The following is a 22,941-nucleotide window of genomic DNA, read 5'->3' on the forward strand; positions in this document are numbered from 1 at the left end:
TGCTTATCATTTACATTAAGAACTGAAGACTGGCTCCTGTTTACAATAAGTTCAAATATTGGTTGCATTATTTTGACCTTTACAAGTGTCAGCTGCTAGTATTTAGAAAGCGGAGCTTGACAAAAAAAGAAAAAGCCCCTTTTGTCCCTTTCAGTGACCATCCAGCACAGTTGGAGATCTTGGTTTTATTTCCATATTTCCTGAGCCTTCGTCTCCACAGCCTTTCACAGAACTGCCTTACTGTCTTTCTAGAATTAGTGTTTCTTTCTCAGGGATCAGCTACTGGGAATGGTCCTTCCCAGGCTGGTGGAGTCACTGAGGGGAGATTAGTCTCCATTACTTTTCTGCCCACTGGCTCTGGTTGTTCAGTAGCCTTCATCTCTCAGAGCTGTGGTGTGTCAGACACCTTGCAAATCCCGGTCTCCCGGAGCTGGCGGCTGACTGCTTCTGTGCTCCCTCCTCTTTGTCCTCTTCATTTTGTTGTTTCCTCTGCCCGAGTCCTCAGCTTCCCAAATCTGCTCCATCCTCTGATGAGTAGAGGTTGCTGGCATCTGTCTGTTGTAATTATTTAGATAAAGGACCCTGCATTAGACTGACATTCCCATTCCAAAATGTCAGTCCATGGCTTCCTCTACTGTTGTGATGAGGCCACACTCAGGTTAAATTCCGTCTGGGTAGCCTCCAATCTGAAGACACTAACATCAATTTCTCTAATTTCCGGTAATTGTTGCCCCTACCTCCTTCACCTTTCCCCATTCCCGATTCCCTCTCTCACCTTATCTCCTTACCTGCCCATCACCTCCCCCTTCCCTTTCTTCCATGGCATTCTGTCCTTTCCCATCAGATTCCCCCTTCTCCAGCCCTGTACCTCTTTCACCAATTTCCCAGCTCTTTACTTCACCCTTCCCCCTCTCCCGGTTTCACCTACCACCTTGTACATTTTCCTCCCCTCTCCTCACCTTCTTACTTTGACTTCTCATCTTTCTTTCCTGTCCCGATGAAGGGCCTTGGGCTGAAATGTCTACAGTAGTCTTTTCCATAGATGCTGCCTGGCCTGCTGAGTTCCTCCAGCACAAGGAGGTCTCCTAGCCAACATTCCTCCTCACAGGGTCCACAAACATCGGCAATGTGAGGGGTTGTGACCAGGACCCAAGGAGCAGCCACTTACAATACTCTTCTGCTGATTTTTTCCCAGCCATTAATGTTTCACTCTAATGATGGTCTGTTGGCAAAGACGATCCTGCCCCTTAACATGCCAATCACATATAACCCCGCCCTCTCACAATTGATCGTATGGACACGCCCCTTATCGGACCCGTCAATCACCTGGCCCCGCCCCTGTTGTTGATCAGGGTTTGCGACCCGCCCATTTACTGTCAATCATCTGGAGTTGCCCTTTACATTTAAGAGCGGGCAGCGTGTCCTGGAAGCGGAAATCTTCATTGTCTTCCCAGCAGGCCCCGAGTTCATACGGATAGCGATGGCAGCCCGGGACGGTAGGTTTTGGATACGGCCTGCTGCAGTGTTGGTGATTTCGGCGCAGTCACTGCAGGACACTGCCTCCTAACGGGCCCAGACAATGCAACACACAGGGGTCTTCATTGTAGAGCGGTGTTTGTCGTGGGCTACCGCGAAATTAAGCACCCGAGAGTCGGAGAACTAAGACACCAATGCATAATTGGCGATGGGGGAGGGTGGACAGTGGTGACATGCAAAAGACTAGAGTGCAGGTGGGGAAGGGAAACTGGAAAGCGGGAAGGCTCTCTAATGGGGAAGCGAGGGTGAGGTCCCGGACAAGTGAAGAAGGGGCTAGGTGGGTTGTATCAGCTGCAAGGAGGTAGAGAATAGTGTCCAAGTCACCAGTGTTTACAAGGAGTAGTGGGGCTAGTGTGTAAGGGACCAGTATGTACAAGGATCAGAGGGATACCAGTGTCAAGGAACCAGTGTGTCCGGGCGCGGGGTGGGGGGGGGGGTGTCATTGTACAAGGGACTAGTATGTACATTCAGTGGATGTGGTAATCAGTGACTGGGAGAGGGTAGTATGCAACAGGGTGAGGGTGTCCATACTGGAAGCAGGAGTGTCCCAAGGAACCAGAATGCATGGGGTGTAAGTGATGGGAGCAGTGTGCAAGCGCTCTCTGCACAGGGCAATGAGGGTCAAGGGCCTACCAGTGGGGGGAGGGGTCAGTCAGTGTATAAGCTCTAGTACATTCCAAAGAGCAGTGGGCTGCCAATGTGCTAGGGAACAGTATGGGGTAGTGCAAGGAATAACACCATCTATGTAGTGGTTGGGGCAGAATGCAAGGGGCTGAGACTGGGAGCAGAAAGAAGGGATGAGAGTGCAGAGGAAGCAGAATGTTGTAGAGGTAGAGGACAGCTGTAAGGAGCTAATACTTTGAGAAGGGAAGTGAATATATATTTTAAAAAGTGTATGGAAGGTTGTAATAATGAGTTAAGTTGAGGTGTATTCATTGCATAAGGTCTAGTGTTTGGGAGTTCCATGTTTCTGTTTTTGACATGTGGCACAGGAAAAGTTCACTTGATTGATTCCAGTGCTGAAACATTGAGTCTGGAATATTTCTTTAAAGTTGTATTAGTAATGGTAGCCATGAAATAAGATGACTATATAAAATTTATTTCACCTAATTGTTTTAGGAAAGGAAATGTCCTGGGCATTTTGTGGCTTTTGAACCAAGTGAATGTAGTTGACTACTGCATAGTTCAGAGAAAAGTTACTGTCAGTACCTGTATGTTGCCACATACAACCCTGAGATTCATTTTCCTGCAGGCATACTAGGAAAAGCTATAGAATAGTAACTGACAGGATTAATGAGATTTACAGCAATGAGGAATTGATGAGGTGAACTCCAGTTGCTTTCCCTATGGCAGGATGAGCCCTTTTGGTTACTGCAGTTAGGTTGGATTGTTTGCACTCAATTGTAACAATTTGATATTTGCTAGATAAAAATTACTTTGGAATTGATTGTTAAACAATAAGATGTTTTGAATGATTAGAATTTTTGGGGGGTGGAGGAGATTTGTATGATGAAGTGGAGTAGAAGAAGGGTTCCAACATACTAAGTGGAGAGAAGGGCTTGAGTATAGTTGGAGTAATTATCCACAGCTAAACTACTGGTAAACATCTAAAGTAACAACATTCTGCATTGTGCCTAGAACTTGCATTTTGTTATCATTTCTGTTAAGTCTGAAATTGGAGAAGAATTGTTTCACCCATCAGGAAATCGATGGAGACCAGTTGGAATTGTGACTGTACTGTAACTGGACTTGATATAAAACTGAAAAGGAAGTTGAATATGTTCTAGTTTCTTGTTTACCACTAAATTGTGGGGAAATCTCCAATATTGGTAAGATTAGCTAGTTCAGATGCAAGTGAGTAAATTTAGAAGAGTATAGCACAGTTGACCCATTGGTCCATGAACATAAGGTGTTTCCCCAGAAATGGTGTGGCAAAAACTAAGTTCAGTCAGAGGAAATGAAGGTATGACAAATTTAGGGTTAATGAAGTACAATATTGATAGAAAACTACTGATTTACATGGGATGAGCGCCTTGCAAAGAACAGAATGATCAGATGTTTTGTTTAAAAACTCAAAAGACATATAAGGGGAGGTGGAAAAATAAATCATATGCACAAAGGAATTGAGGAAACTAATTTTGTTTCTTGGAGCAGCATTTGAGGAAAGGGCCACTCAAAATGGTAAATATTGATGGTTAAGTAGAGATGGAAGAATTAATTTCAGGTTAAAAGGGCTGTGGGTCTTGATGTAAGCTGAATATTGACAAAAGCCTATACGAAATGGACAATACCATTGGCACGGAAAAGTTTTAGGGACAGTACAGCTGCTGCTTCACGGCACAAGTGACCAAAGTTTAGTTTTGACCTTGAGCCCTGTTTATGGATTTTTGCACATTCTTATCTGTGACCACGTGAGTTTCCTCTGGATACTTTCTAGTTTTCCAAAGATGTGTGGGTTGGTAGATTAAATGGCTGTTGTTAAGTACCCTGAGGACATAAATAAGTGGTAGAATTTGAGGGAGATTTGATTGAAATACGGAAGATTAACCTTAAATGAAAGGTGCAGTAGTATAAATGGGTAGTTGATAGTTGGCATGGATTTGGTGTGCAAATGGGCCTGTTCTGTGCTGTGATCAATTCGATTTCCATTGTATTTGAATGTTTCCAGTTCAGATTTCTTTCCTGCAACAATAAATTAGTTTTTGGGACCATCTGAGTTTTTTTTTCCCCTCTTGCAATGTCATGTTTTGTATGATGATAAGCTCATGTTTTAAAAAGCCTTGCTGACTAATATTTCTGCAATCTCTAAGGGCACCCTTCAGCTGAACAAGAATAGAAGTAAGGTAACAGGAATATCATGTGCATGTTAAATTCAGTGATGTTTGGATTGGTAATCCAATTTCATAATTGTAGTCAATAGCCAGATGTAATGGAATTGATTCAATCTTGTATGTTGCTGAAAATGCATTTAGTTTGCAACAAATCTGCTTACTAACTTGTGCTGTAATAATTGTGATTTTTGATACATTTGATATAATAGAAACCTTGACCAGTATCTGCTGCAGAGAAGCTTTCTTGCATGAAATTAAGTTCTATACCTGCATCTCAATGGTTCAATTTAATATTGGAATGTATAGAGCTGAAATCCTGATTCTTTGCTGACATCCACAAAGCAGGAAAAACACCAAAGAATGAATGACAGAAAAAGCATTGGAACCCCAAAGCCCCTCTTCTCCTTGCACAAGCAGCAGCATCCCTTCCTCTCTTCCCCCCCCCCCCACTCCAGCTAAAGCATCAGCCCCCCCACCACCCTCCATGTGAGCAATAACAAGCCCCATGCCCTCCCAAAGCTGTGATCTGGAGTCCATCAAAAACTACTGTGCATCCAAAAACTTCGATGTCTTAACAGCCCTCTCTCACTGATGCAGGAGAGGGGGATATTGTTCCTGCCACAGTGAGGGGAAAGCAACAACTCACTGTTCCGATGTTACAATCTGCAGCGTCGCTTATTCAGTTGCCCACGACTCGAGAATCAGCAGACTCTCTCACCATCGAGAAAGGGAAAACTGCTGAATCACTGAATATTTGGGCCAATGTGTGTGGCTATACTGAAAGTGGTGTTTTAATGTATATTAAGGATTGAATGGCATTGCATCTTTATGCTTTGTTTAAAACTTCTCAGTTGGAATATCAAAATGAAGTTATTTTTCTCCAGCTTGGTCTTGGGGACTACAGCAATGTTAATTATGAGAGGATGTAAAGTGAAGGTATTAAATTGTTTCCTTGAAGTCTGCATCTAAAGTGTAGGTAAAAGGTTAGGGCACATTGATGTATAAATGTGTTGTAAGGTTTTCAGTAAGTTGGAAAATTTTACATGATTGAAAATTTACATTGTGGCATTTCTGGTTATCTTTATTCGATTGCAGGTGCAGAGACCAGTGGAATGGAAACTGAGGCCAGCATAGATATAGGTATTCACCAAGAGAAAGCAGGCTGTGGAGCTACCAGCGAAGGAGATTCACCGTGCTTAGTAACTGAACAAATGGAGAATGAGGATTCCCTTCCTCAAACCTCTGTTAGCAATGGAGGAGAATCAGATACCAGCAAGGAAATGGTAGATCTAAAGATTATTTGGAATAAAAACAAATATGATGTCAGGATGCCATTGGATAGTACAGGAGCAGGCCTGAAAGAAAAGATTCACTCCCTCACAGGTATGTTGTGAAGGGAGGGTGGGTTTGTACTAATTTTTATGTTGTACTAGTTAATATTTAAATGTAAATTTGCAGTGGTGCTATTGTGCATGACAATGAAGACCAGGACAGTTCTTCTAGGCACCTTCTATATGGCCAAAGCTAGAAAAGTAAGAAATAGATGTGCATTTCTGTAGTGGCTTTTATGCTTCTGTATAATTAATATTGTCAACTTTGTCCTCTTGTGTTGAAGGCTAATACACGGTTTGCTTTCTTAAATGCTTGCTATACCTGTGTTAACTTTTGGTATGTGTAGAAGGTTACCCAGTTCCTTTGAGCATTGGTAGTTTCTAATCATCTTTTCAAAATAACTTTCCCACTTTTTTCTACTAAAGTCTACAATATAGACTTTTTCTTATTGTATTCCAATATGCCATTCACTTCTCTGCATTCTTTTGAAACCCATAATTCCATCCATCTTTGCATCAGCAAACTTGTATATATTCTGCTTGGTTCAGTAATCTAATTTATTGCTGTGGCACTGCTCTATTCATTTTGATCAACTTAATTGGCCTGTTGATTGTTGCTCTTTTCTGTTAACTAATTAATCCATGCTGTACTCACTGTTTTATAAACCTTTGCAGAACTTCTGAAAATCTAAGTATACAATATCCTCCATTTTCCTCTATGGCTATTTTGCTGGTTAGTACCTCCAAAACTTCTCAGATTTTGCAAATGATTTTTTTTCATAAATCTGCATTGATTTTACCTAACCCGTTCTAAGATTTCACCATTTCTGACACCTCTGTCCCCTTTCTAGATCTCCATCTCTGGAGACAAACTGTCTGGCTGTTCCTTTGTCCCTTCTTGCTAATCTGTCTCCTGGCACTTATCCCTGCAAGTGGCCAAAGTGCTACACCTACCCCCATTCACCACTTCCCTTGCCTCCATTCAGGGCCCCAGGCTGTCATTCCAGGTGAGGCAACACTTCACTTTTGTGCCAAGATGAGGGTGGAGGACAAACACCGTATTGCATCTGGATAGCTTCCAACCTGATGGCATGAATATCAATTTCTTGTGTTTTTTTTAGAAGTCTTTTCCCTCCCTTCCTATTCCCATCACTGTCCTTTTACTTTTTTTTCACCTGCCTTTCACCTCCCCTTGGGGTCCCTCCTTTCCCTTCTCCTATGGTGTATTGTCCTTTCCTATCAGCTTCTTTCCTCTCCAGCCCTATTCCTTTCCTACTCCCTGGCTTCACTTATCATTGTCTAACTACCTTTCTTCTCCTTTCCCCGCCCCACCTTTTTATTCTGGGGTCTAGCTCCCAGTCTGTGGAATGTATTCTAAAATACCATAGGTTCTAGTAGTTGTTGTTCACCTTCAGGCTCTTTTAAAATAGATGATACGTCTGGATACTGTGAACTTCTAGTCTGATAAAGATGGACACAGTACTTGATCTGTTTCCTTCATTTCCCCTGAATTTGTTTATAAGGGGCACACTTTGACTAGTGCTGTTTTTCCCTTATCTGAAAAGTTTGTAGTTTTTTCCCCTCATAAGATTACTTTTTGTATCCTATTTTCCCTTGTTTTTAATTCCGGAAAATTTTCTCAATATTGTGAGAATGTCTTTCTGACAATAGTTGGCCCTTTTAATGCTCCCTTTAACTTATCAGCCATGACTTAATCACTTGCTGCTGAGTTTGTGTGCGTTATAGGAATATGTACTTGTTGAAAACCATGTTTAATCTTTAAATGTAAGCCATTGCATGTTTATTATTTTACCTTTTAAATGTTTTTATTGTATTAGGGGTCTTGTGCTTATGCAGGTTGCTTTATTTGGATTGCTGATCTTTGTTTTGGGTTAAACAAATTGCTGCTTTTTTATTCTGCTCTGTTAAGAATATAAATTTTATGTTCTCTTCAGCCCCCTTAACTACTGAATCATCAAATAATACTTCATCATTCATCAGTGCTGTATTTATGGTGACCCATTTCCCTAATTATTTATTCACGTATTGATCTAGAAGCCCTCTGTCCTACTCTAATAACAGTAGGAATGAATTCTTGTTGATTTGGTTTGCCTAATCTAAATTAGTGATCTATGATAATACTCAGTGGCCACTTTATTGGGTACCTCCTGTAGTTAATAAAGTGGCCACTGAGTGAAAATTTGTGGTCTTGCTGTAACCCATTCACTTCAATGTTTGTGTTCAGAAATGCTCTTCTGCACAGCACTGTTCTAAAGCGTCTTTGAGCTTCTGTTGCCTTCCTGTCAGCTTGAGCCAGTCTGGCCATATTCCTGACCCCTTAACAAGGTGTTTTTACCCACAAAACTGCCGCTCACTGGATGTATTTTCTTCCCCTTTCTTGCACCATTCTGTAAACTAGGGACGATTGTGCATTTAAAAAAAAAATAAAAAAAATAAAAAAAATTCCCAGGATATCAGCAGTTTCAGAGACTCAAACCATCCCATCTGGCAGCAACAATCATTCTGTGGTCAAAGTCACTTGGATCACATTTCTTCCCCATTCTGATATTTGGGCTGAACAATAACTCCCTTTTGACCATATCTGCATGCTTGCATGCATTGAGTTGCTGCCACATGATTGGCTGATTAGATAATTGCATTAACAAGCAGATGTACCTAAAGTAGCCAGTGAGTTTGTTACTCCTAACTGCATGTGGTTTTAACTTGTACTATGCTCTATATTATCACTTCCACTTTGGGGTCCCTTAAATAGCTGTCTTTTGCCTCTTTACATTCCTTGGTGCTGCCCAAACTGATTTTGCTTTTCTCTTGCACCCAAAGAGATTCAACCAGTTGGATATTCTACTGTCTAACTACCTCTATAAATAAACTTGCAGATTACTTTGCCAGTCTGGGATGTGGGCAAAATGAACAATGCAAAATATGGTGAGTTCACTTTGACATTGAGATGCTGTTGAGGTAATTGGTAATGTTGGTGATGGACAGCATGTTATTCTGACATCAGGATAACAACTTTTACTTTTTAACTATGGCACTCCTGCTCTGCAAGTGTTTCAGGAGTGGCAGTAGGTAGTAATCTTTCCTAAGCTACCACTACCTAGTGGTTGTAACTGTTGGGAAAATCTCAGTTCATTTAGCCAGAGGTATGATGGCTGCTTTTTTAGCTGCCATTTGCTCTATCCCAAAATGGTTTGGGTGCCAGGCAGCTAAAGTTTCTGATAAATTCAGGGTGAGATCATCTGTTCATAATTTCATGATAAATCATTTGGAGGTAATAGAGAGGAGCAAATCAGAGGGAGGTATTTACCACTGCACAGAAATTGATCTACATCATTTGCCCTAATAGTAAAAAGCACCCAAGCTAATTTTTCAAATATTGGATTAGGATCAACACTTTCTTTTCAGGTCTCACTCCTGCCATGCAGAAAGTCATGTACAAGGGTCTGCTCCCAGAAGATAAAACTTTACGTGAAATAAAAGTAACAAATGGTGCAAAAATCATGGTTATTGGATCAACAATTAATGACGTTTTAGCAGTAAACACACCAAAAGAGGTTGTACAGCAAGAGGCCAAAGCTGAAGAACCCAAAAAGGAACCTCTCTGTAGGCAAAAGGTAAGTAGTTTTTGTCATAGTCCATGTTGGGTATTACGGGAGCAAGAGGTTGTCATTCAGCCTTTCAAGCTTGATGCACAGGAAAATTTAAGTTCACGTTCTAACTTTCTCAAATCTTATTTACTCCATTCTGTGCAGTACTTGATTTGATGGGGGTTTTGTAGGTTGACAGCATCTCTACCCTGACATTGCCAGCTGTGAAACTTATGCTCAGCAAAACTTCTCACAAGAGATGACCAGTGCTATTTTGCTCAGCTTTCTGTGCCATCCATGTTGGGGATGTCAGAATGTAGTTTTTGGTTTAGGCAGTTGTAAGTGTCTTATTCCTCACCCCCCCCCCCCCCCCATTCAAATCATGGCTACATTAATTGTAGCCAAGTAACTGTTTTATTTAAGGGAACAAGAACTCTGCCTTTGACAAAAAATGCTCAGTCTAAGCTGAGAAAGTTAATATGGAATTGGAGTATGGACTTTTTTTTTGCTACCTAGATAATTAGGATATTCACACTACTAAAAAGAACTTTGTGAAGTATTTGTAAGCCTTTTGAGTTTTAAGGAGTTAAGCTAAAATGAACCCAGTGAATGGCAGACTCTTTGGGTATGATCAGAAGAAAGAAGGCAAATGGTATTTCTTTTTGATTAAGTTTACATTGATGGATCCAGCAGTCAGACAAGCTAGGGAGATAGTAGAATTGTGGGATTTGATCATTTGAATGGTTTTGGTAGTGAGACTATTGGAAAGGTTATGGTGTGATTTACTGAGTTTTGGTCAAAACATCTGGATGTTTACTTGGTGCTATTGTAGTTTACAAGAGGAGATTCTGTTAAATGGAGCCAAGAATGCAATAAAATTAAGCTTCTCTTGCTGGGAGAACAATTAATGTAAAACACGCAACACAGTAAGGCCCTTTGGCCCACGATGTTTTGCAACTTTATAATCCACTCTTAAATTCAATCTTGCCCTCCCCTCCTCCATTTGCCTATCTCCCAACATGAACTTTAATGTTACTTTTGACTCTGATTTTTTGAGTTTGCTTTTTTATGTATAGCAACACAGAAAAGTATTGGACAAAGGAAAACCAGAAGATGTCATGCCATCCATTAGGGGTGTTAAAGTAAGTAGATACTTTTGATATTTGCTGTTTTTGTGACATCTTGTAGCATTTCTTTTGTGGAGGCTGGGAGATGGGGTCAGTGGAGTTGGAATGCTTTACTCCAAAGTTTGAAATCCAGGCTGATGGCTTCATTGTAGTGCCTAGGGTCTAGTTTACAAAATTGGCAGACTTGAGACCTTATGAGGAAGATTGGAACCTGGTGTGTATTTGATGCCATTGGTAACATCCAGTCACAACAAGTTGCTGATTAAAGTCTTGAGCACCAAGGGTGGAGTCTTTTCTTTACTTCTCCCCTTTAAAAACTGGGCACTCAGCAAGTCAGGCAGCATCTGTGCAGGGAACTGGAAGCTTCAACTGTCTGTCTCCCTCCATTGATGCAGCCCAAATTCCTCCAGCATGCTTGTGTTGCTTCACAGTACATCATTTGCAATCTTCTGTGTCGTGGCCTATTGGTTCTGTCTTCGCAACAGATATTATTTAGCTTGTACATTGAATCAAAAGGTGATGGCAAATGGCTACTTTTTGATTTCCTGCTTGCCCACTAGTGTTGGAAACTATTGATCCATGTACTTTGCAGGAGCGTTTGCCAAGTGTGCCATTGTCAGGCATGTACAACAAGTCAAGTGGAAAAGTACGATTAACTTTCAAACTAGAGCAGGACCAGCTGTGGATTGGAACCAAGGGTAAGTTTTGCAGATAGTACTTCTTTTATGCATCATTGATTATACTTTATATAACTAATCTGTGCAGAATAAAAAAGATGACCATCTTGCTTCATTTAGTGTCAAAAGGCAAAGATGGCCGGCTTTCTGTATAAACACTAATTGACGCATAAGGTATCTGAGCTTCATTCTCTTGCCTACTTCCATGGCCTTCGTGTTTTAAATAGGCTCCAGGGCTGAATTTCCTCCTTTGGAAAGAACTGGTTGCCTGGAACACTGAATAGCATTCTTCCATAGCTTAATATCTGCAGATGTCTGCCCAAGAGTCACACTAGGAGGTAATGGGTTTGACTGAAAGATTCAGGAGGTTGAGTATCAGGATGATTCAAAACAAAAGTTGTGTGTTTTACCCTAAGAAACAACTTGATCATTTGGAATAGTACAGTCACCTGAAATTGAATTCAATTTTGCCTATCAGAGATTAGAATGGTCAAGGCAAATTGCTGATCATTGAATCTACAGTTGTTACACTTAAGATTTAAGTTCAAGTCAAAGGTTTGTGGGAGTGGTACAAGAAACTGGTGTATGAATTTATTCATGTCTTGATGAAAAGACATCAAGTTGCACAGCAGCAAGTTCCTTTAAGGTTCTGACATGGCTGTTTTAAATTGTTTCTTAACAGAAAGGACAGAGAAAATCCCTATGGGTTCTATCAAAAATGTGATCACTGAACCCATTGAAGGACATGAAGATTATCACATGATGGTGAGTATTGACTGAAGGGAGGGTGATTGATGCATGGCAGCAAGATGTTGCCATTGAAACGTCAATGTTGACAAGGCAGGAGTGAACTGCCAAAAAGAATATGGCAGAAGTTTGGAGTAAGCAGGAAGTTAAAGGGTCCAGGGGAAAGCTGGCAGAATTGAGCAAAATGTGTGTGGGGGTGAGGCAGAGGAGTGTTTGGAGAATTATGGAAGAGCAACCTTCAATAGTTTTCCTGTTATGACCACTGAGACACGTCAGCCTTTATTGCAATTCAGGATGGTATAGGCCCTTTTGGCCCTTTGAGCTGTGCTACCTAGCAATCCTCTGATTTAATCCTAGTCTAATCATGTGACAATTTACAATGTCCAATTAACCTACCAGCCTCTACTTTGTTGAACTGCGGGAGGAAACCTACATGGTCACAGGAAGAATGTGCATGCTCCTTACAGGCAATGGCAGGAATTGAACTCTGGGTTGCTGGTACTGTAAAGCTACCCAGCCACCCCATGGTCTGACTTGCAGACTCCCTCAGCTTCTGAATGAGGAGCCATTTACATTGTGTGCGTATGGTTTTTTAAAAAAAAGTCACTAATTGCAATGTCTCTAACCACTCAGCAGACATGGCCAATAGTGCCTACAAGTTTAAAAGTTCCTGAATAGTGGCACAATTCAACTAAAACATGCCTGCTTCTTGCTACCTTTTGAGTGTAGCTCTCATGAAAGAGTGGAGAATGTTGCAGTTTCATTCTGCTGAGCAATAAAGGTGCAGTGAAGTTAAATGTTGAAGACAAAGGGGAGAATTGAGGAGAAAAGTTGCCCTTGGAAACTTTTTTGGTTCATGATTTGGTGTTGATATACCTATCTAAAGGTTGTAGACTTTTGTGGGGAGGATACCACGATAGCATTAATTTTTTGGCTTGAGTAAATGGGATGAATTTGTGACCATGGGGAGATTTAACAGAAGTACTTATTATTTTGAAGCACAAAGATTACTGTTATTCGATGTCCTCAACACCACCAAGAAGAACAAACTGGTTGTTCGTTATACTTACTGTAAGATCTTGCCTTTGGCTTCATGCGCAATAGTTGGATTACAAGGTACTGCAAAGCATATGTAGTGGTCTAGGATGCTGTACAAATATAAGCCTCTTTTGTCGATTAATGGAATTTTTAGTTTGTAATCATTGTTATTCATTTTTCCAGGCATTTCAGCTGGGTCCCACTGAAGCTTCTTACTATTGGGTTTACTGGGTGCCTACACAGTATGTTGATGCAATCAAAGATACAGTCCTTGGGAAGTGGCAGTATTTTTGAATGTACCTCCACCTCTGGCAGTGAAGGATAGACTGAAACCAAAGGACTACAGAATTTATTGGAACTCGCTTAATTACTGGATTATAATTTTTCCTCCCACCCCACCCCCCTTCCCAAATCCTTGGAAGATGCCAACAATAATAGATTCAAAAAAAAAAGTTGAAGATCCTCACCAGAAGCTGGAGGTGGTTAATCCAATGTGACTTTACCTGTGAACATCAAATTTAAAAAAAAATTCAAAGAAGCAAAACGTCAAATTATCCAAGTTCTTTGAGAGCCACAATTATCTACAGGTGATGTGCTAGAAGCATTTTATTATATCTATTATAACATGGATAACATCCCACTTTGGGCTTTTTAAGCATCCACGGAGCAGTAACTGTAAAAAAAACAGTACAGTGGGGCTCTACTTGATGTGCTGCTTGGCTCTATCTTTATGTGGATCCATTGTACTTGATAAAACCAAATTGTGGAATATTTATTTCTTTAAGCAATCTTTAATCACGTCTGTTCTCAGGAGATTTCACAATTGGTTGCCTTGTATTTAAATATCTGCCCTCATGGGTTATTCAGTCTATCTCCATGCCAACAGGAAAGGTATCTGGCCTAATTCCAATTTCCAGTTTTGGTCTGCAAATTGGTAAATTATGGCACATCAAATGTGCCACCAAATTCATTTAAACATAACTATTCTAATGTTTAAACATATGTACCCTTAATTATGTGTTGCCTCAGTCACTAATTATTTTCACAACCAGATAAAGGGAGAGCATAGAGTAAATGGTGCATAACAAATTCTGTTTGTCTGTGCCTTCTCATTGCTTTCAAACTAGCTTTGCTATTTAATTGCAGGCATGAAACCCAGAGATTTCACTATGCAATTATGCAGAACCCACTGTACTTCCTCTGACTTGTATTTGAAAGAAAGCAAAACCATATTTGGATGAATAAATCATGAAGTGTTATCCCCCAATTCCATAGGGCAGTACCTGTTTAAAGCTGCATGACCATTTCCACTTCAATTTTGTTTCTTGTGGCTTAGAGGTTTCAAGGGGGAAATGGTAGATAGCAGGAGGGCAGTGGATGAGCTACAAAGCATTTTCTAGATGTGAGTTGCACTTTGCTTCTACCTATTTGTTCCAGGTAGATGTCAGCTTTACCTGGCATCTGAGGGTTGGAAGCTGGGAGGAGTGTTTGAGTTATTAATGCACGGAGGATTATTCACTTGTGTTACTGGCATTCATCTGTTGGCTGTGCTGTGTATCTGTAGGTTTGGTAGTGTACTCATGGCTGGGGAAGGCAAAACTGGTTCAACTGTCAATAAAGCATGCTTTTCAGAAGATTGGAAATGACTAAAACATCAAGCAACTTCTGAACACTAAATGGCCGTTTCTGCTTGCCTCCATGGAGTTGTATAGGTTTGCAATGTGTGCCATATAGTTTGGTTCCGAGTCATTTAAAGTGGTGGGGGGCAGGGTTCTTGTACTGTAAGCTAATCATCAGATCAAGCCATCATTTAAATTTCAGAATTTTCTGACTGACACTAAATATTTGAAGAGTGCAGAGAAAGCTTTGCTCTTTGCTATCTAGCCCATTGAACTTGAGAGTCTTTGGGATGCTGTAGAGGAACCTTACTTTGTATTTTAACTTGATGTACATGACTTGGAAGTATTTTGGATAGTGTGGAAAGAGCTAACTGTGTACTTGTATTGAATATTTGCACTAATGGCAATAAATGGAATAGTGTGCAGTTTCTAATCACTGATATCCTTTCTTGGATGAGTATAGATGGATAAATTAAAAGTTGAGTTTATGGGTTTCTGCTAGGTTTATGGATCTTAGACCTGATAACTATGAAAGGTGCAATATTTCAATGTAATATGCCTTTTTTTAAAAAAAAAAGAAAGCAATTCTTTGCCCTGTAAGTTTTTCATGGCAGTGACTCCAGTTGAGAGTGTAAAGGGTCATGCAGCTTTAACAACAAATAACTTGCAGAATGCATGATTCAAGCACACCAATCTTTGGAAATTAAGGAAGTTGACTTGGTTTAGAATTGCACTGCTTCAAATTTTAGTGCTGACCATTAATTATCCCAATGTTTAATTCTGAAAACTAGTCTTTATTGCCAATTAAAGTTTGTTACTTTAGAGTATCCTTGTCTTCTGTTGCGGGTCTGTATGAAATGGCACTACACAGTTGGGTATTACTGCAATCCTCAATCCCTTACTAATGTTATCTGATTGAAAATGCCTTTCATTGGGATACATGGAATAAAGGTGGTAAAATGTAATTCACATACAAGTCAGTGAGATTATCTGTGACAAAGAGCTAAATGAGGCCTGTAGATGGTAACCTATACATAATTTCTGTATGCATAAGTTTGAGGAATTCAAATTGATTTTAAAAAGAAAAGGCCAAAAAAAAGTAAGGGTATAGATGTTTCAGACACTAGACTGAACAGTGAATGATGCTTGATTAGCTGAATGGCTTCCTCCAGTTCCTTATCAGATTCAGTATTTTCTAGTGTGACAGCGTTTGTGCAGATAGAAACCGATCAGTCAATAGTTGGAGATGCAGAGGGGAAAACAAAGGCATGGGGAGCTGTAGAGCTATGAAGCTGAAAGTTGAAGTGACTTAAATGATCTTGCTGGAAATATGCACTAGCTAAAACGTGGAACTTAATTTGAGTAGAGGATTTTTTTTTACACTGGCATACACTTCAGGAGGCTAACTCTTTGTTCCAGATTGAATAAAATGGAGAATTAAAGTGACAAATCACATTTTGCAAGCTGAAGAGATGTTCAGGTCCGTAAATGTATGTGGAATTGTAAGTAGTATCATTAAACAGCTGCTTCAGGTGGAAAGTATTTGGAGCCTCGCGCTTCCTGTTTGGGATTTGTTCTCAAGTTTAGAATCTGCTACCAGTAATGTGTCCTTCCTTCGGGGGGGGGGGGGGAGAAAGGGACGAGGGACGAGAGCCAAGTTATGGGGGAAATGGAATAGATAGTCGATGGTTCTGTTTCCAGCTTTCGAGGTTAGACGTAGTGGAAGCATTAGTATGGAAGTGGCACAGTAAGAGCAGGTGCAAGTGAAACCGGGTAAAAGGAGACGTTTGGCAGCGTGTCCTGTAAAATAGAAAATAAAACGTGGAGTAGGGAAGGGTTTGAGACGGTAAAGATGCAACGAAGTTGAAGATTTTACTTCGTGTACTGTCTGGGTGAGGTACCGATACAGTGATTGTTTATTGGGGAAGAGGGTTTGTGAAGGGGTGAAATCCAAAAGGCAATTGTAGGTGTATCTCACAGCGCCAGTGACATTTTATTACTGCTTGTCTTTAACTGGCCTCGCCATGCTCCCGGAACGGGAAGTCACAGGAGCCCGTCTCGACAACATTTACAAACAAAACAGCTCCACGTGTCAGAGTTGTCACTTTCGGTTCGCCAAACCCGTCTCCATCCGCAACGGACACAGATGCTCCGCCCATCTGGCCGCAAGCCAATCATCTCTTAGCTTCCCTCCGTTCCATTGGTGGGTTTTTACGTTACTCATTTAGTTCCTGGATTCTCCTCCAATCGTAATCGAGCCTGGAGTTCCGTCTTCTGTTTAGCCAATCGCGGGTGAGCGGCGGGTGCTCCGGGCCGCAAGCGGGCGCGCGCTATGGTTGTCCGCTGACGGTTGGAGCGCGAGGGCGAGGCATGGCGCGGGCCCGCGGGTGGGAGGTGCTGCTCGCCCTCAACTAAGCACGAAGCCATGGCGGGGTCCCGGCGGCCAGTAGCCCTCATCTTGGTCGTCCTCCTGCTGCGTGGTGTGGGATGGGTGAGTCATCGGGCGAGTGGAGGCGCGCTTCCTCTGGCCGTACAGAGTAGTGGGTTGAGGCATGGGTTAATGGTGCGCAGGGGAGGGGCGTCGTAATGAGGGACCCCGGAGGAAGAGGATCGCAGTCGCCCGCTAATCCTCGCCTCGACCGGCAGGGTTTTGATCCCGCTCCTGTGTTTGTGGGTTGCTGACGGCTCAGCTACTCTGCACCTGAGTTCATGGGCACAGATTTGAAAAACGTAGGGACGACAAGTAGCATAACTGCTCCTCAGATTACTGCGAAGATAGCAGAAACTTTTCCGTGTTAGTAACGAGACTGAAAACTTATAAAGTATGGGAACTATTGCTAAAGCGTATTCGACTGCAGGGAAATTGGTGTGAAGGATTTCAATGTTGTTGAAATCTGCGGATATTAAAAGGTTCTTGGTCCAATGTGCATCTGGTTTTAACCATACACGTAAATCATTACGATTTGGTATTTAGGTTATGCTGTGGATTTCGGCTACACCCCATTAAGCTGACGAAGATTTGACTTGTCGAATGACTGGAGAGAACTTTATAAAGACTCTGTAAAATCATTTGCCCCTCAACTCGAGATGTCGAGGTACTTTACAACCGTATTTTGCAAGTATAGTTAGTTTTAGGAATCGGGGGAGTCATTTCTCGTCAGCAAGTTCCCAAGAGTAATATCAGATATATAATGTACTGACGAATTCAGAACGCCCGACAATTTCCATTCACTGTTCGCAATCATGCAGGATAATGGAAAAGACAGACCGTTCCCCACTTTAATGTCCCAGCTGAAAGGGACATTGTACCCAAATTTTGCGATAGCTTCCGGAATTTCTGTACTTGGGTCTCCGATGTGGGAATTGAAGCTGCCATTTCTGTTTAAGGCAGAATGCTACCAAGTGAACCTTGGATAACTTTTTGTTAGCAAAAACTAAACATTTCAAGTGGAAGCAGCTGTTTTAATTTGACGCCTGGACTTTGCTGTGAGTTTTCACTATTTTGCGCTTTTGATCTGCTTAAGTACGGGGTGGTAATAGAAAACATAGTTTGGTTAAATTTCCTGTGTTGCTTTTGTTTCTGACCCATTAAACATGCTAATTCTGCAAAGCGATAACACGATCCAGATTGCGGACTAAAAGTATAACAGGATCTTTCCAAATAGCAGGTAGACATACCTTTTCCCTCGCCCGCATTCAGTTATTTCTGATTTAACACTTTTAAAGAGACTTAAAATAATTAAACTTTGACAGTGCCTTATTCCTAGGAACAAATTATCAAAGCAGGCAAAATAGCTTCTGATTGAACATTGATACTTCATGCTCAGATGTAATACATCAAATCGGGGTGTAGTTTCCCACGTTGAATAATTGTAGAATTTTATAAACCACAAACAAGAGAAAATCTGCAGATGCTGGGAATCCAAGTAACACACACAAAATGCTGGAAGATGTGGTGGGGAGAGAGAGTACTGTCCACGTTTCAGCTGAAATCTTTCCACAGGACTGGAGGGGAAAAAAGCTGAGGAATAGATTTTAAAGGTAGGGGAGGGAGAGAACCACCAGGTAATAGGTGAAACCTGGAGGGGGAGGGATGAAGTAAAGAGCTGGGAAGTTGATTGGTGAGGTGAGAGAGGGAATGGGAAATGGAGAAGGGGGGGCTTTACCAGAAGTTTGAGAAATTGGTGTTCATGTCATCAGGTTGGACGCCACCCAGATGGAATATAGGATGTTGTTCCTCCAACCTGAGCGTAGCTTCATCACAACAGTGGAGGAGACCATGGATTGTCATATCGTAATGGGAAGTGGAATTACTGGGAGGTCCCGCTTCTTCTGGCAGATGGAGCGTAGATGCTTTGTGAAGTGCTCTCCCAATCTGTCAGGTCTCGCTGATGTACAGGAGGCCACACCGGGAGCACCAAATACAGTAAATGAGCCCAATAGACTCACAGGTGAAGTGTCGCCTCAGCTGGAAGGACTGTTTGGGGCCCTGCCTGGTAGTGAGGAGGTGTAGGGGCAGGTGTAGCACTTGTTCCGTTTGCAAGGATAGGAGCCAAGAGGGAGATCAGTGGGGAGGGACAAATGGACAAGGGAGTCACGTAGGGAGTGATTCCTGCGGAAGTGGGAAATGGGGCGGAGGGGGGAAGGGGAAGATGTGTTTGGTGGTGGGATCCCCTTGGAGATGGGAATTACAGAGAATTATGTGCTGGACGTTGAGGCTGGTAGGTGAGGACAAGAGGACTCCCATCCCTGGAAGAGTTGCAGGAGGGTGGGGTGAGGGTAGACGTGCGTGAAATGGAAGAGATGCGATTGAGGCAGTGTTGATGATGGAGGAAGGGAAGCCCCTTTGTTTTAAAACGGAGAACATCTCTGTTCTAGAATAATGTATTGTGGATTTAATTTAGAACAATGTATTTCCTGAAAGCTGTGAATCCCAGTTCACAGATGGTGCTGATGTCTGTGGGATGGATGTGAAGCAGAAGGTGTGAAGTTTGCATGTAGCTTCAAAAGAAAGCATTGTGTATACTTTGTAAATATGGAAGTGCCCTTTGTGTCTAGCAAATAAATATCGAGCCTCATGTTGGGCCAGCAGACCTTTCCACTGAAAGCATCTCCGTATGATGCCTGCTGTACCTTGAATAAAGAAGCTGCTTTGTATCTACCAGTAACTCTCCAGTGATTTCATTCACGCAACAACATAGTGAAAGAGGATGTATAGGGGCAGGTGTAGCACTTGTTCCACTTGCAAGGATATGTGCCAGGAAGGAGATCAGTGGGGAAGGACAAATAGACAAGGGAGTTACGTGGGGAGCGATCCCTGTGGGGAGGGGGGAGAGGAGAGAAAGATGTGCTTGGTGGTGGGATCCCATTTGAATGTGGTGGAAGTTGCGGAGAATTATGCACAGGCTGCATGGGCTGGTGGGGTGGTAGTTGAGTACAAGAGGAGCCTTATCCCTGGTAGGGTGGTGGGAAGATAGGATAAGAGCAGGCGTGTGAAGTTGTGTCCAACCAGAGTGCGGAAGATGATAAAATGCAAATACTAGAAGAAAGAAATAAGCAATAAATATCAAGAATATGAGCTGAAGAGTCATTGAAAGTCAGTCCTGTTGGTTATGGGAACATTTCAAATGGTGGAGCATTTGTTCAAGAGCCTGATAGTTAAGGGGTAGTAACTGTTCCTGAAGCTGGTGGTGTGAGTCCTGAGGCTCCTGTATCACCTTCCTGATGGCAACAGCTAGAAAAGATCATGGCCTGGGTGCTGGAGGATACTGGTGATGGATGCTGCTTTCCTGCTACAGCATTTCATGTAGATGTGCTCAATGGTGGGGAGGACTTTACCAGTGTTAGTATCCGTTACCTTTTGTAGGATTTTCCATTCAAGGGCGTTGGTGTTTCTATACCATGTGATGCAGCCAGTCAATATACTCTCCACTACACATCCATAGAATTTTGTCAAAATTTTAGATGTTGTGCAGAATCTTTGCAAACTCCTCAGGAAGTAGAGGTGCTGCTGTGCTTTCTTCATAATTTCACTTGTGTGTGGCCCAGGGCAGGTCCTCTGAAATAATAACACCAGAGAACTTAAAGTTACTGACTCTTCCCAGCTTTGATCTTCTGATGAGGACTGGCTCATGGACCTCTGGTTTCCTTTTCCTGAAGTTAATAATTAAGTCCTTACTCTTGTTGACATTGAGTAAGTGTTTGAAAGAGTGCAGAGAAAATTTACGAAGCAATTACCTGGACTTGAGGACCTAAGCCATAGGGAAAGGTTGAATTGGTTACAACTTTATTCCTAGAGTGTAGGAGAAAGAGAGGAGATAGAGTGAATATAAGCATGCTTTTTACACTGAGGTTGGATGAGACTAGAACTAGAAGTCATGGGTTCCAGGAGAAAGGTGAAATATTTAAGGGGAACATGAAGTGGGAACTTCTTCACACAGAGGGTGGTGGGAGTGTGGACTGAGCTGTCAGCAGAAGTGATGGATGTGGACTTGATTTCAACATTTAAGAGAAATTTGGATAGGTATGTGGATGGGAGGGCTGTGGAGGTTTATGGTCCAAGTGCAGGTAAATGACACTATGCAGAATAATAGTTTGGCTCAAACTAAATGGTTCAAATGCTCTGTTTCTGTGTTTTATAACCATCCAGAGCAGTCGAAACTACATTACATAGCATGTTAGTTTCAGAGTTTTCCCTTAACTCCCATCAAGTAGCCCCTCAGCCTCTGATGCTCCAAAGAAAGCAGTCAGTTTTCCAACCTCTCTTATGGCTAAATAACAACACAGAAACTGTAGGAATTGCTCAGTCGACATGCATCTGTGAGGAAAAAAAGAAATGTAATGTTTCATGCCAATAATTTACAATTAGAACTGGAGAAGTTTGGAATTATAATAGTGATGGGATGAAGACCGAGAGAAACTGAATGATAAGTGAATACAGTAGAGGCTGCTGAGGCAGGAAATGGCTTGCTAATCACAACTGATCTTGTGTGGAGGCAATGAATGAAAATAGGAGAGAGAGAAAGTAAAGGAGGAAGCAATACTGGAGCAGTGTATTAGAGCATAAGAAACAGGGGCATGAGATGTCCAATCAAACCACTGAGTCTGCTTTGACATTCAGTGAAGCAATGTAGTTTCTGGAAGTTTGAAATGGAGGTAGGGCTAGGTTATTTGGTCCACTACTGCATCACAGCTCCAGAGACCTAGGGTCACTCCTGTCTTCCGTCACTGTCTGTGTTGGGTTTGCACAGTATGTTCTGCCTAAGGCTACATGTGATTTTTCCAGGGACTCCAGTTTCTCCCTAGATACCAAAAACATACAGGTTGATGAGTCTACTAAAATTGCCCCTAGCATACAGATGATTGATTGAACCTAGGGGGAATGGATGGGAATGCAGAAGAGAATAAAATGGCTTAGGGTAGGATTAGAAATGGATACTTGATATTTGGAGTGATTTTGGTGGGTATCTCTCTGTAACTTATTAATTTATGTACTAGGATGTGTAGGTCCTCCTGAATGCCAACATTTAAAGCTGTTGCCATTAAAAATAAAAGCACTCTGCTTCATTGTTTATACTAAGTGGAATGATATCACACTTTCTATGTTATAGAATCCACTCCCTCGTCCTTCCCCGTTCATTTAAGCCACCTACAGCTACCAAAAGATTGCATCCTTTTTGGCATCATACACTCAATCCCAACCTATTCCAGCTGCAACCATCTGGGAACAGCATAAAAGCCAGGACCAACAGGCTCTGGGACAGCTTCTTCCACCAGGCCATCAGACTGATTAATTTATGCTAATTCAACTGTGTTTCTATGTTATATTGACCATCTTTTTGTATATAATATTTATTATAAATTACTATAGTTGCATATTGCACATTTGAACAGAGACTTTTTATTCTTCATGTATATGAAGGATGTAAGTAATAAAGTCAATTCAATTCACTGCCACATAGATCTGTGCTGTCAGTAAACTTAATTGTATCATCCAAATCACAAGTGTAGATTGTGAACTGCTCGTGCTCCAGTACCAATCCTTCTGGAACCCAGTCTGAAAAGACATGTTTCATTTTTATGCTCAGTTTTTTTAATTCTACATATTGGTTCCAATGTCATTCACTCAAAATTTGTTTCATAATTACTTGTTGCGGTACTTTATCAAAGACATTTTGAAAGAGCAATTATACAAAACAGCCATTTTTCGTTATCTATCCTGCTAGAAACAACCTCAAGAAATCTCTTAACTGATTTGTCAAACTATATTCATTTCATTAAACTAGTGTATGTCCATTCAGCTTAATTCTATTATTGTTTTCTAAATGTCCTATTATCACTTCCTCAGCAACAGATTCTAGCAATTTTCCTGCAACTAATGTCAGGCTAACTGAGTGACAAATACTTTCCCACTCTTTTAATAGTGGG

At 41.6% G+C, this 22,941-nt stretch overlaps 2 protein-coding genes across 5 annotated transcripts in view; both read left to right on the forward strand.

The window, feature by feature from the left end:
- The first annotated feature begins 1,348 nt into the window (after positions 1-1,348).
- Positions 1,349-15,338, forward strand: ubfd1 (ubiquitin family domain containing 1). The gene is made up of 7 exons (XM_059979726.1): positions 1,349-1,496; positions 5,463-5,750; positions 9,125-9,333; positions 10,383-10,448; positions 11,026-11,131; positions 11,793-11,875; positions 13,079-15,338. The coding sequence occupies exons 1-7, from the start codon at positions 1,481-1,483 to the stop codon at positions 13,187-13,189; spliced, it is 879 nt and encodes a 292-aa protein (XP_059835709.1). The 5' UTR covers positions 1,349-1,480; the 3' UTR covers positions 13,190-15,338.
- A 961-nt stretch (positions 15,339-16,299) lies between these two features.
- The window catches only part of ern2 (endoplasmic reticulum to nucleus signaling 2), a 90,958-nt gene continuing 84,316 nt past the window's right edge, over positions 16,300-22,941 (forward strand). The window contains exons 1-2 of one of the 4 annotated variants that reach the window (XM_059979730.1): positions 16,305-17,005; positions 17,489-17,609. Coding sequence is in view for 3 of the 4 variants with exons in the window: in XM_059979728.1 (XP_059835711.1) it covers positions 16,940-17,005 (66 nt within the window). In the remaining variant the exon portion in view is untranslated. Of the gene's footprint in view, positions 17,006-17,488; positions 17,610-22,941 lie in introns of all 4 variants that reach the window. The other 3 variants (XM_059979728.1, XM_059979727.1, XM_059979729.1) reach the window with 3 other exon arrangements.

The sequence above is a fragment of the Hypanus sabinus genome, chromosome 9, assembly GCF_030144855.1.
Source record: "Hypanus sabinus isolate sHypSab1 chromosome 9, sHypSab1.hap1, whole genome shotgun sequence".
Taxonomy (NCBI): Eukaryota; Metazoa; Chordata; class Chondrichthyes; order Myliobatiformes; family Dasyatidae; genus Hypanus; species Hypanus sabinus.

What these genes read in the sequence shown, in the direction of transcription:
- ubfd1 (XM_059979726.1), top strand. An exon ending in AAAGATTCACTCCCTCACAG is followed by an intron (nt 5,751 to 9,124) that starts GTATGTTGTGAA and finishes CTTTCTTTTCAG; the next exon opens with GTCTCACTCCTGCCATGCAG. An exon ending in CATCCATTAGGGGTGTTAAA is followed by an intron (nt 10,449 to 11,025) that starts GTAAGTAGATAC and finishes TGTACTTTGCAG; the next exon opens with GAGCGTTTGCCAAGTGTGCC.